This window comes from Oryza sativa, chromosome 3, assembly GCF_034140825.1.
Source record: "Oryza sativa Japonica Group chromosome 3, ASM3414082v1".
In the NCBI taxonomy this organism is placed as follows: domain Eukaryota; kingdom Viridiplantae; phylum Streptophyta; class Magnoliopsida; order Poales; family Poaceae; genus Oryza; species Oryza sativa.
The window spans coordinates 33,063,639-33,077,258 of NC_089037.1; the positions used below are offsets into that span (position 1 = coordinate 33,063,639).

General features: G+C 40.0%; 2 protein-coding genes across 2 annotated transcripts; both read right to left on the reverse strand.

Annotated features, from left to right (window-relative positions):
• Window positions 1-11: 11 nt before the first annotated feature.
• Window positions 12-3,223, reverse strand: LOC4334276 (uncharacterized). Its single transcript, XM_015775118.2, has 8 exons — window positions 3,074-3,223; window positions 2,796-2,877; window positions 2,351-2,404; window positions 2,167-2,258; window positions 1,970-2,083; window positions 691-758; window positions 474-585; window positions 12-392 (listed from the first exon to the last, which is right to left on the reverse strand). Exons 1-8 carry the CDS (start codon window positions 3,125-3,127, stop codon window positions 297-299), a joined length of 672 nt encoding a protein of 223 aa, XP_015630604.1. The 5' UTR covers window positions 3,128-3,223; the 3' UTR covers window positions 12-296.
• A 1,227-nt stretch (window positions 3,224-4,450) lies between these two features.
• Window positions 4,451-11,639, reverse strand: LOC4334277 (uncharacterized). The gene is made up of 17 exons (XM_015775115.2): window positions 11,120-11,639; window positions 10,248-10,510; window positions 9,305-9,382; window positions 8,290-8,510; window positions 8,090-8,182; window positions 7,847-7,930; window positions 7,585-7,701; window positions 7,387-7,477; window positions 7,252-7,308; window positions 7,006-7,059; window positions 6,867-6,924; window positions 6,324-6,400; window positions 5,945-6,015; window positions 5,735-5,795; window positions 5,224-5,283; window positions 5,000-5,062; window positions 4,451-4,865 (listed from the first exon to the last, which is right to left on the reverse strand). The coding sequence occupies exons 1-17, from the start codon at window positions 11,256-11,258 to the stop codon at window positions 4,743-4,745; spliced, it is 1,710 nt and encodes a 569-aa protein (XP_015630601.1). The 5' UTR covers window positions 11,259-11,639; the 3' UTR covers window positions 4,451-4,742.
• Between the last annotated feature and the right edge of the window lie 1,981 nt (window positions 11,640-13,620).

Genomic DNA, 13,620 nt, shown 5'->3' on the forward strand with positions numbered 1-13,620 from the left:
AGAAGAATAAATACAGAAGCATCGGTCCTGCATTGTCTAGATGCAAGCAATTTACTAACAAAAGGTGCATTCTGAACCACAATATTTTGTTCAAAATGCCATCTGAGTCGACAACAGTACAATGATATCGAAAAAAACATGGTAATGCACCTTTACCCTGGCACAAAATAACAAATGATGGACCAAGGTACAAAAGCATGGTACCAGGTATTTAGGTTATGATACAAAGTTTGCTTATTTATCAGCTAGTTGAGTAAAACAGGGAAATGCTGAATCCTTATCATGAGTAACAAAAATCAACGGTAAAGACTCTCGGACTCCAAGTTTGCAGCAATCTCAGTCTCCCAACGATCGCCGTTCTCAAGCAATTTTTCCTTGTCGTATAGCAGTTCCTGTCATTGCAGAAAAAAGATGCATGTATGATATCCCAGCAATATGTCAAAAAGAATCTGCAGCAGAATCAAGTGTTTTACCTCATGGGTTTCAGTAGCAAACTCAAAGTTAGGACCCTCAACGATGGCATCAACAGGACAAGCTTCTTGGCAGAAGCCACAATAGATGCATTTGGTCATATCAATATCATATCTGCAAAAAGGAGTTCATCACAACAGAGCTTAACAGCAGATGAAGAGGCAGTAAATCATTTTTCAATAATTCACACGGATCAAAGAAAGCCAGCCACGGGATTACCTTGTAGTTCTACGACTACCGTCTTCACGTTCTTCTGCCTCAATTGTGATTGCCTGAGCTGGGCATATCTGGTCATTTGTAATGCCAAGTGAGCAAAAGAGATTGTTTAACAGAACGCATAAAACGCAACAATAACTACCCTTAATCAGCATGAGAATCATCAAGCCTTCAAGTTAAACATGCATTGCTTTACATAAGTAAAGCTGATTACCTTAAGCTTTACAAGTTGTTTCTCTAACATTCCAAACAAACCAATACATTGCATTAGGCCTTGTTCGGTTTGGATGGGATTGACGAGGATTGGAGGGGATTGAGGGGGAATAATTCCACACCACAATAAGTGTGGAAAAAATCCCCTCCAATCCCTCCCTCATGGGGATTAACCAAACAAGGCCTTAGTTGGTAGCAATAACATTGCATACCAAGCTGAGTGCAGGAATTCTACAGTTTTCAGTTTTTTTTGGCAATCTTTGGCAAATTTTTCAGTACGCAACTAGTGCACATATGCAGACCCCGACACCCCGTAAAGTTTATATTCATATATTCAACTGTGAAATATCAACAATCAAGATATGACACCCGTCCAAAAATTTCCTAGGCCTATTATGTGCACTAAGTATGTATAAGTTTGAACAGACAATAAGTAAATCTAATGGACCATAATAGGTTCAGAAAGGGATCCAATTGATATACAGTTCAAAGTTCAAACACTATGGATTCTTACTTACGAACTCAAGGTTTCAAAGTTCACAAGAAGGCTTCAACCCTCAAATTCCAGTTCTGCCAAAAAAAACCTCTACTTGGTGGTAATGTTTCCTGGAAAGTGATTTGGCATTTTTAAAGGTAGTTTTAGTCTGTCCAATTTAAAGAAAAAAAAATTGATCGATTATTGTTAAGGACAACCAGTATGTAGTTGATTACTATCTTAAATTTGGTAGCAAGTCTGCAATGGCCAACCTAAAATTCTAACTTTCTAAGTATTTACAAAGTAGCAGTCTAAATAATTCAATCAACTGAACTGAGTATTGCACACAGAAGTTCTTTTTGATATGAGGAACATTGCAGCAAAGTTAAGTTACATGAGTGAATTCAGTATTATCTAAACATAAAGAAGAATCACCAATCCAGCTATTATTCATGGAAACTGGGAAGACTGCATTTCCTTTAGGATTGGCTAATTTCCTACACTTAGTTATACCTATAATATCTACTTCTTCTAGGGCTAACTAGGTATAACTTCAACTCACTTATTTACCGTGCAAAAGAAAATGTAACTTACAGCTTCACATAGTTTACAGGCGATGCAACGCTCTTCTCCAGTTGGATAGCGTCTGAGAGCATGCTCTCCTCGGAAGCGAGGGCTCAAAGGACCCTTCTCAAATGGATAGTTGATCTGTAAGGAGGTAGGATAAGAAGGTAAATACAAGCATGCAATTACATTATAAAGGAAACAGTATGCCAAATTCACCACTTAACTGTAACATTCTTCTCGAAGAAGTACTTGAGTGTCAGCATCAAACCGCGGACCATTTCAGTCAAAAACAATGTGTTGATGCTCCTTTCAAATACTGAAGCAAGAAAGTTCAAAATAAGCATTAAAGGGAATAGTGGATCACAAACTTTTCCGATGCATAGATAAAGAGTATCATTAGAAATTCACCAGCATTCCAATCTTTCGCTATCTCCTTTGCAAGCTTCTCTTTCTCCTCATCCTCTGGTAATTAGGAAGAAAAAGTATAAGAAAAAAATAGCGACATCACACCAATTAGAATGGAACTTCATGAGTTGTTGGCTAGGAAGTTCTGCAGACTATAATAAAATTACTACACGCAGGCAAGGCGTGTTTCATCATATTGGTTTCCAGACATAACTACACCGTGAAGCTTCCGATACATCGTTAATTCATTACTCTTACAACTGTATGTACCACAAAACACCAACAGATTGGATTCACTACTCTTTCACAGTTCACACTAGTGGGCTAAATACTTCCAACGTATAGGATTCCTAGCAATCACACGACGTAACCAACGTAGAACGTATCGGTTCCAAAGTAGCAATTCGGATACTGAACAGTGCAGTAACACAGGGATAAGGGTTACGACCTTTGAACCTCGTGGGCTTCCCTGCGCCCATGTAGGTCCGGATGTGCCCCTGCATCGCCGTCGCGGACGGCCCGAGCTGCGCCTGCAAACACCATCACCCCAAGAATCACACGCGAATCACAACACCCAGAAGCTCGGAGCAGGAATACTCGATCTGAGAGAGGAGATGGGGAGAGAGAGAGAGAGAGAGAGAGAGAGAGAGAGAGAGAGAGAGAGAGAGAGAGAGAGAGATCTAGGAGGTCGCGGGCGGGGGAGGAGGGGTGATAGGGTTCCCGCACCATCTGGCGCGCGCGGAGCGCCTGCGCTGCCTGCCGGGCGAGGAGCGCCGCCATGGTGGGTGGGGGCGTCGACGGCGACGACGAGGCGGAGGCGGAGGCGGATCGAGGGGTGGTCGGGGGTGGGCTGTGCAGCCTGGGGAGCTAGTGGATGGGGAGGTTGCCGGGTGGAGGAGGGGAGGAAGAGGCGCTGCAGCTTGCGTTGGTGGGCTGGGCTTTTGTTACGTTTGGATGCGGCCTAGAGAGGACGCGGAGGCGGTTCGTCGGGCCGGTTTGTGGCAATTGCACCAGTGTCTGGCCCATCTGTCCTCTCAGTCCTGGACTCCCTGGTATGAAATGAACGGGTTGACTGAGACACAGGAACGTTAGGAAGGAACATGGCAAAAATTGCGACAGGGCAATGTAATTTAAATTTTTAACGGGAACTAGTCGTTTGACAATTGGAGTAGAAAGCAACGCGCATCGATGTCTGTTGGTGTTGGCAAAAGGAAAAGGGTCGGCATTAGACACAAAAAAGGGTTTAAACCAACGTATGCAAACCCTTTCATTTGCTACCCGTGTCAGATTTAGCATAGCTTCAGCTTTACGCATAAGGAGCCCGCCAATTGCAAAAACAAAGAGGCTATCCATACGATTATCGATAAATTATGGCTTTGTTTAGATTCAAAAAAAATCTGACCAAAAACATCACATTAAATGTTTGGACACATGCATGAAACATTAAATGTGGACGAAAAAAAAACCAATTGCACAGTTTGCATGTAAATTGCGAGACGAATCTTTTGAGCCTAATTACGCCATGATTTGACAATGTGATACTACAGTCAGGGGCGAAGCTGTACACATGGTGAAAATAGGTGAGGTATAGCTTAAATTTTTTTTTGACTGGATTCCTGGGCACCCCCCTAATATACTCTGCATCCGCCCCTGACTACAGTAAACATTTGCTAATGATGGATTAATTGGGCTTAATAAATTCGTCCCATAGTTTACAGGCGAAATATATAATTTGTTTTGTTATTAGTCTATGTTTAATACTTCAAATGTGTCTCCGTATAGTTCAAAAACTTTACACTACTAAACACACCCTATGTACTGTTATTGTATAATAACATTGTAACTTATACTAACACACCCTATGTACTGTTATTGTATAATAACATTGTAACTTATACGTAAGTACAAATATGTAACCTTGAAAAATTTAACACGCTATTTTCACAAAGCAAAGGTCATCGGACTAAATATAACAATTCAAAATTATATGGAAGATATCTACAGCTTATATTGTAGATATATGTAAGTTATAACTTATAATGCAATTACAATACAATATATTATACTTAATATATAGCAAAATCAAAGACAGAGAGCTAAAACTTTCCATCAAGAACTTTTCCTTTAATTTCACTATAAGCTTGTTATTATGTACAAAAAGATATAGTTAAATTGCTGATCTGCTATGGCCGACTATAATTACACAAACCTTTCGCTTTCTTTTTTCAGCGGTAACTTGAAAAGAACAGGTGAACATTCACCAGATTAATCCCACACTTGCTTACAAAATTAACAGAAACTACAATGTTATTAGACGGTAAGAGCCACAGGACAAAAGATCATGCTCCTATCCAGATGCAAGCTGAAAATCTATTCAAGGAGACCGGGAGAACTCCTACAGCCCAAGCACATCGAACTCATGGGGCATGTAATCTTCGCTTGGACGGTAGTACTTGTTGGGAGAATACAAAGCAAAGTTTGTGACTTGACTACTGTAAAGGCACGCAAATCTCTCGACCTGTGTAAACATGCAAAGAGAAAGATTAATCCAAAAAAAAAATGCAAAAGATGAGTCTTATATCAACTGCCAGAGATGGCAACCAACACGAACATTCAGTACAGGACGCCAGACGATGTTTAAAAGCATGTTACCTGATGAGCAAATCGGGAGTTTTGATAACCCGTCTTCATGAGTTGCCCCCACACTTTATGGAACTAAATTATAATAAAAAGTAGCAATCAATAGATGGGGAAGAAGAGGCTATGCAAAATTCAGAAGTCCAGAAAAGGTAGTTGGTTACAATTCAAAGTTTTTTTTTGAGTTAGGTGTTCAATTTTGGATGAAACATTGAAAGGTTTTGTACCAAGCAAAGTACCTTATGATGATGTTGCCTTTGAGCCTCTTGATGAAGCCGACGAACATGTTCCTTCTTTTGCTGCAGTACCCAGAGAAAATGATAAGCAATAGAAATCTTAAGATGAGACCATACGCTGCCAGGACAGACATTGTTCTCAGAACAAAAGGCACATCATACTATCATGACTGGTTACCATCAGTAATCAAAAAAATTATGAGTTCAACCTACCAGAAACGTGTATTTTTCTAAGCTGGTGATCTTGTGGTACAAAACTAATTCTCTATTAAATGAGTGGACTGGTAAATCCGATTAACTACATTGAACCCAGGTGGCCAAGTTTCTACTTTCCAGCCATCATTTCCCATATTGACTTTTGTCTTCATATGTGCAAATTAAATGCTACTCATAGTTAAAAGGATAAGATTGAAAGAGGGTGGCTTCTTTTTTTCAAGCACACCATAGACATATCAATCGTTTTCATTTCAGTACCAAGTACCAACTGCTATTACAACTCAGAATATATACGTACCAGCAGAATGTCATGCTCCGAGAATAACTTTTCCTTCTCATCTTCTGTAAGATTTTCAAACCTAAACAAAAGTGAATCAGTAATAGATGTGGAATGTGATGTACTCAAATTTTACTAGAAAATATAATAAGCAAACTATTAGGGGCAGACATAAGATATTTAACATGTAGAAGTAATCAAAGCAGAGAGCTAGAAACTTTCTTGACATACTTGAGTGACCATTCAAGACGATGGATTTTATCTTCAATTGAATCACGCTCCATCCTAAGATGCCTAAGCTCCTGGTTAGGTTAGCACATAAAAAAAAAAGAGGTAATGAAGCAGTTGCTTGGCAGACTGATAATACAATCAGTCTCAACATGCACAATATCATGTATATAATTGTCTGATTGACACCAAACTATGCAAGGGAAGATATGAAAAGCTTTCAGGTCAGACAACATCTCAACATTCTGGACCCGTATACTAATTCCTGACAAGAACCATTTTGTTATTATGTTGTATAGGATTGCAGGCTGGTAATTGCATAGAATGCTAACACAAGACTGTTGGATTCATTCTGGATTGGCAAACTGAGTATAACTGATACCTTTCGAGTAGATTTTGATTCCGAAAGAAGTTTCACCTCTTGCTCTAGCTCTGGTATTACTAGCATTGTGCGCCAACCTAAAAGAAAAATCACAACACATAATAACTTAGGGATTGAATAAAGTAAAACTGTATTTCCTGCCGTTTTTCATGTTAAAAATTGACATCTTGGCTAATTTGCACTGATGATGCATGCAAACAAAGAGAACTATAGGAATGTGATCTCCAACATATAAGAATGAAAACAGCGATGATATAAATATGATTTATGCCATGCTACACATTTTTCAAAAGATTTGCCATATTTTTCATATTGAAATTGACACTATAGAAAGATTGTCATGAGAATTGAAAAACAATGAGAAACAAACAGTTTAAACATTACTGAGCAGTACTTATAGTTGCTTGAGTGGAACTAGCATTGAAACTAACTTTTAAGTGTACTCATTTATCTAACTATTGCAACACCATTTAATATCATGCGCAATATATATTAAATAAAAAAGATCAGACAGAAAAAGAGGGAATGAAAAGCACGACGAACCAAGGACTTTCTTGCTGCGCAGTATGTCTCCATAAATGTGATCTCCAACATATAAGATCTATACAATGTTAAGATGATATATTATTTGATCAGTAAGAAAATATGCAAGTAGGCAACCAGCCACAAATAATGATGATACCTGAGAACTAGAAGCAACAGAAAGTAATCTGTGAAGATGACCAACATTTCCTCCCTGTTAAAAATATGACAAGAATTAAATCCTACTTAGTGCAATAATCAAAACATGTCATAAAAATTAAACAATAGAACTGATGTTAACTGGCCAGATAATAGTTTGCAAAGTTCATTTTGACCTCTGGTTACTTTTGGAAAAACCACTATATGGCCAAAATTACTATGTACATCCTGTCAGGAAAATAGGTACCTGGTAAATTTTGTGGATTGGCCTTGAAGGCTGCTGACCTGATCTGGGGCTTCCAATCTTCACAGAAGAATATCAGAACATTAGAAATACGTGGAGTGTACAGAAAAATTGTACTTACAAAATCATATTACTAACATGAAGATCAGCATTTAAAAGCTTTCCAGAATCAGGCTCAACTTCAAACAGTCCAGCACGGTTACCATCATGGAAGAACCCTGGCTTTGCACTGAAAAGGTTCAAAAAGAGACCAAGTTGAGGAATCAAAATACCTTCAGGGAACAGATATCAACAACAAAACAAACGGACAAACAAGGAACGTTAGAGCACACCAACCTTCCTGTTATCACAACATCGAAATATCCAAGCCACTTGTGGTTGTGACTGGAGCTTACATCTGAGGTATATGGCCTACAGAGGTAGTTCATGACAACATCTGTGTAGTCCCACAGACTGCAAGGACAAGCAAGATGCAAAACCATTTTACTTAAGTACAGCAATATAGGAAAAGGAAACAATAGCAACACAGCATTTCTTTGATGTAACGTGGGAACACGAGCCTCCCATGGAGCCTGAAATAACATAGGGATCCATATACCTATTTGTCACCAAGAATGTTGAGCGCCCAGATTTTCTAATCATTTCAAGCATCGGTACAATGGCCAAGTCCTCGTTGATGTACCTGTCAAGTTCAAACTACATAAATTAACAGAATTATAATCCTAATGCAATCAACACAATATAGAAGTTCAGATTATAATATTGGAAATGATGCATGATGTCATTGGATCAAACTAGCCTATTACAGAAAAAAGAAGATTTGATTTTGTCAAAACTGTACCTGCTAGGATCCTTTGCGACCATTCTCTTTAATGTTCCATCACGATGGCACAAGTCAACAGCAGACCTCACATCTCTGTACATAAGCGGATAGCTGTACCGAAAAAAGAATGCAAGCTCTAAAACAAAACCACAGTATGTGAACACTTTGGCTCTCAAGGTAAAAAGACTATCAGCAAGTACAGATTGGAATAACCATACTCAGTGCCTGAAGGTACTTTTCCAGGATTGTTATCCATGAAATCAACAAGTTGAGCAAACAGATAGGCTTCACCCAATGAGAAAAGTGTATCTATGAGGGCATAGTCAGGCTCATCAAAGGAATCTCGTATCAATGTACTTCCATAAGCAGACACTTTTTCTTCTTTTGACATTTCCCTAAATCCATGATAAGCAACTTTCACATACTTGTGCCGATCCATCTGATATTGCACCAACCAACAGTAAATTAGAGTTAGTTTTTTTTTTCCAAATGAAAAACAATGAGTTGCTCATGTCGTGTCCAGCTCAAAACTACAGCAACAAATCATTAGATATGCTTCCTACATACAATGAAAAAGAACCTAGTGGTGGTGTAAGTCTACCATCACAGAACCACCTATTGCGTTGATGGTCCGGTGGGATATTCTATGGATAAATCTAACATTTGTGCATGTGTCTTGTAGCATACGTTTTGCAAATCATTTGTATTTTTACCTAATATAAGACTTTTGAATTTTAGAACCTATGATATATTCATTAGATATCCATTGAAACAAACAGTTATCACGTTAAATTCTCCACCATAGAGGGCATATATAAAAGAAAAACTAGCAATGAGTGTCCAATAGTACCAGAAAGTATGCTAGGAGCCTAGGACTACATGGTTGTTGCCTCTTAGCAATTGAATTTTTTAATCAAGAGATGCAAGAAAAATACTTCCGAAGTGATGAAAGTGCTCGGTGAATAATAAGCATTTTGAAGAAGTATAGATGCGTTACTCACAAATAAGATGATGATTAAAGATCTAAGGTTCAATTATAATATCTGATATCAAGTAAAAACTAGGCATTATAACATCTGATTTGTGATTTCCTCAATCTAGTTCTCATTATATGTCAATATGTATTGCACTTTGCTTTATATGATTGCTGACTTAATGATGGTTCATATAAGAATAAGCGCATATAATACTATTTCTACATAAGTGTGGTGAGTTCAACCAACAATAGCTGACCTTCAAGATATTCCCTCTCTTCTTATCAAGAACTAATCCTCTGACCATATATTTCCAGTCAAACTGCCATGTTAACAGCTGCACAATGGAAACAAAGAATATCAAATTCAGAGCAAAAGGAAACAAAGGAACAATTGCTTCATACATCTCAGCATCAAAACATTAAATATGGAACGGGTTAGATGACATGTCCAATAAAAAAACAATGTATGGAACAAGCAAATTTGCAAAAGACTATTACATAACACTTTTACCAGCAAATTACAGCTGTAGTCAATAACACAAACGCCAGAGCATGAGAATGTTAGTATACATTGTGGTGGTATTCTCTTCATTGTTTTCATATCCACATATATGCTTACTCAATACAGATAAAGAAATGATATAAAAAAATGTAAAGAAATGATATGAAAAAACATCATATCATCCCAGTAGTCCACAATGCTATATTTTCATTAAATAAGTTACATTCAAACATCACAAGAATTGCATTATGATAGTGCTAACGTGCTACAAAGGAAGTCCCATCACAGTTTAACTTTTCTGACAGTCAAATAATACAATCTTACAAACAAAAGAAGAAAAGTCCCTCTGTGCCATGAAATATCTCAGTTTATTGCCGGGCCGGTGTAGAAGCCGGCTGAAGTTTATTGAGATTTGGAAAGAAGAAGTTCCAAGCTACAGTATTTACAACAGCTACAAGAACAAACCACAACAGGCTGCCGTCGCTGCGCCGGTACCTTATTGGCAACCAGGCACCAGCCACTACAGCGGACGCACGAGGATGCTACGGCACAAACAAATTGCTGCCTACTCGAAGGGGAGAAATATCTCAGTTTATACAGAGAAGAACTTGGCACAGTAATTCAAAACATCTAAACCAACTAATACAGTTTTATCTTTACACACCAAACAAGTATGCATGTGTTTCAGTGCAACTAACCTCCTCAGGGTAGCCAAGGTCCTTGACAAGCTTCTCTATTGTGCCATGGTAAGCAAGAGCCTCAAATGTCTCGGGCTTGTACTGCGCAAGAGTGTAGTCCATATCAAATCCTACTGCAGTGATGTTCCTCATGTTGAGTGACCGGTTGCAGAATATCTCTTTCCCAACAGAAATGGTTCTAGGTTCCACTGATGGCGTTGACCATATTGCTCCTGTTGATGCTGGCTCCACCGCACCGGTCTCCATCCTTACAGCACTGCACCCTGATATGAGATCAATATTTCAGGACAGAGCACGCTAAACATTGAGTAATTGATGTTCGCCATGTAATCAGTGAAAAAGTGCAGTGCCACAATCTGGAATTCCAGCATCTAGGTAAAAATTGACGGATGATCAGCCGATTACATAGAGTAAAATGAACATTTGAACTGCTATCCATTCCCTAAACAATTGTACTACGATTGCAATGTAATAACAAGTGTGAAACACACATAAGAATACATCAAAATTCAAACAAAATCCATAATACCCAATTGCCATTACCGATTCAGCAAACGGCCGCAAAATTCGAACCATGTAAAATACACCAAGAGAGCAAAGTCGCACTGTAAACTAAGATGGAGCGTGAAATTCACTATAACAACCAGCAAAAAATGATTAAAAAAACCGGCAAATATAACCGCACCATGTCGGCCATGGGACGGCTAAAACAAAACGGTTAGCCTCCTCCGCGGCTCGCGTCGGATCAAATCTGCCATTTCAAAACAAAATACCAACAATAGCACATGCACAGAAGAATCACCAGAGAACCGCAAAATTCAACCAAAAAAAATAAACGCCATATAACAAAAAAAAAGGAAAAACGCGCTTACCTCTAGGGCCCGAGGCCGAAGAAGGCGACGCGGCGGATGAGCACGACGAGGAGGCGGAGGCGAAGAAGAGGAGGAGGGGAGGGGAGAAGGGCGCGAGGTGGCTGGCGGCGGTGGCGAGCGGCCTCCTGGCGAAGAGCATATCGCCCCCCCTTAAATAGGCGAAGGCGAAGGCGAGGCGACGCCGAGACGGGACGGGACGCGAGACACGAGTGCGACGAGGCGTCAGCGTGGGGCGCGTGGGAATAAATTGAGCAGTGGGTGTGAGTGGGGAGAGGAAGGAATGGAATCCAAACGGGCGGGGCGCGCGCGCGACGGCGCTGCTCGCCCTCACCCTTCACCGGCGCCGCGCGCCGCCGGGCATTGGCGGTGGTGGCCGGCGCCGCGGCGGGGGGCGGAGGGATCGCGTGAGGATTCCGATGCGATGCGAGGCTCGCGTGCGTTGGAAGCCAGCGAGCGACGGGAAGGGGAGGAGGTGGGGATGCGTTTGGCCGGGGGCGCGCCAAGCAGGAGAAGCACACACGAGGGGGGCCTTGCGGTTCAGGGCCTCGAGGGGGGAAACGGACGGTGCGGCTCGGCTACCGCTTCCGGGATATTGCTCCGGCCACACGAACGCTCACCTAAAGTACATGTGTTAATAGAAGCGGTTTGCTAAAAAAGATGTGGATTGATTTCCAATGCAGAGGTTTCAAACGTCCTCAATATCACATCAGATCAGATCATATCACAGTTAAACTATCGTTTTTATAAAAAAAATTCAAAGTTGGATGTATCTCTGATAACCTGATGAATTGGTAATAGGGATGTTAGTGGTTGCAATTGTAGAGTTTTTCGCTTAAGGTGTATGTCAGAGTAGGTAATGCGAGAGTGTTGAAATGAGCTTACCAAAAATGGTTTTAATGGCGATTAATTATCGGAGATGAGGAAGAAGATGGAACAAGAGAGAAGGACTAAAATTAGGGTTTCAATGTGCATGCGACAATATAGGTATCCGTTAAGAATGGGTGAGATAGGAGACACGGGTGAAAAGGACATACGACAAATATCAAGATAAGACAAGATATGATCCGACCTCAATCTATTTTTCCAATACAACGTATGCTCCTGATATATCGATTCTTTAAAATAAATATTTCTAACACCCATATAACGAGAGCCAGACATGAGTGAATTATATTGTTTGTAGAACCAAGAGGTTTATTAATACCATGTGAACATTTCAGGGTGAGCATATCAATATTTGATCTGGGCATAAAGAGGGCATCGACATGGATGGGGCATCCTGGCCGTTGAATAGATTCTCCCATGCAATTTGGACCGTGGATTCCACGTGGGCTTCTGGATCAACAACTCCTGGAGGAGAACAATAGCCGTTCCCGTCGCTTTTTCTTCTCCTCTTCCTCTCCTTCTGGGCCCCACCGACGCGTGTTGGATAGATAGATAACTCACGCCGTGTGCGCCACCAGTAGCTGCACGCACAGCACTCGTCTTCTTGCACGAAGCAGCCAAGCGATCGATAGCTATCAGTTGCATTTTGGCACATGCTTGGGTCAGTTCTTTGCACTTTGCTTGCACTGGTATATATCTTCAGTTCTTTGGTCGCATTGTCCTTGTTAGCTTGTCAAAGTATTCGCATGCTCTTGTTGCTTAATTACTTGCGAGAGTGGGGTTAGTAACCGATTACAAAGTGGAGTAGTATAGACTTGGAAAGGGAGCATTACACTCCAAATTGGGTTATAGTAGTAGTATCTTATAAGTGATGACATGACCTTTTCTGTTAAAGCTTTTCGTCCAATTATTAACCTACTCCCTCCGTTCTAAAATATAAGTATTTTTAACTTTGATACGATCTCTGAGATACTACTTTAACCGACAATATTTATAAAAGTAAGATGTTTTAAATAAAAAAGAGTTACATATTATGATAGTTTGTTTAATGATAAATCTAGTGACATCAATTTTATATGATTGATCTTTTTTATATTTTTGCTATTAATAGTCAAAGTTAAAAATATTTAACTTGTGGAGTACTATGCTAGAAATGCTTATATTTTTTTGTACTGAGTGAGTAGCTTTCAACTTATGATAAAGTTGTAAGTACGTGTTAAGTTTGCGCGAGTGAGAATAGGCTAATGGGCGAGACGCATGAGACAAACAAATCAGTACTCCAAGTGATCGATCCGATCTATTTTCAGAGGCTTTTGTTGCGGCTAAGGTCGGGATTAGGACGGCGTGATTAGATTAATCTGATGCCAACCCCGAACACGATTCGCGGTGAGAGCACTGAAGCACGTGGCTTGCATTACTAGGAGTAGCATTTGGCAGTTTGGTACAAGATTTTTTTTTCCCAATCATCCTGCATCATTGGCAGTTTGGCACAAGAACTTCGATTCTTTTTGTAAGCAGGAATCCATTTGTTCCAAGGACAAGAAAATCGAACAAATTCGATATGTTGCATTACTCACGTATATCCTAAACCAAAGGCTAAAATGTTGTTGCAAGTG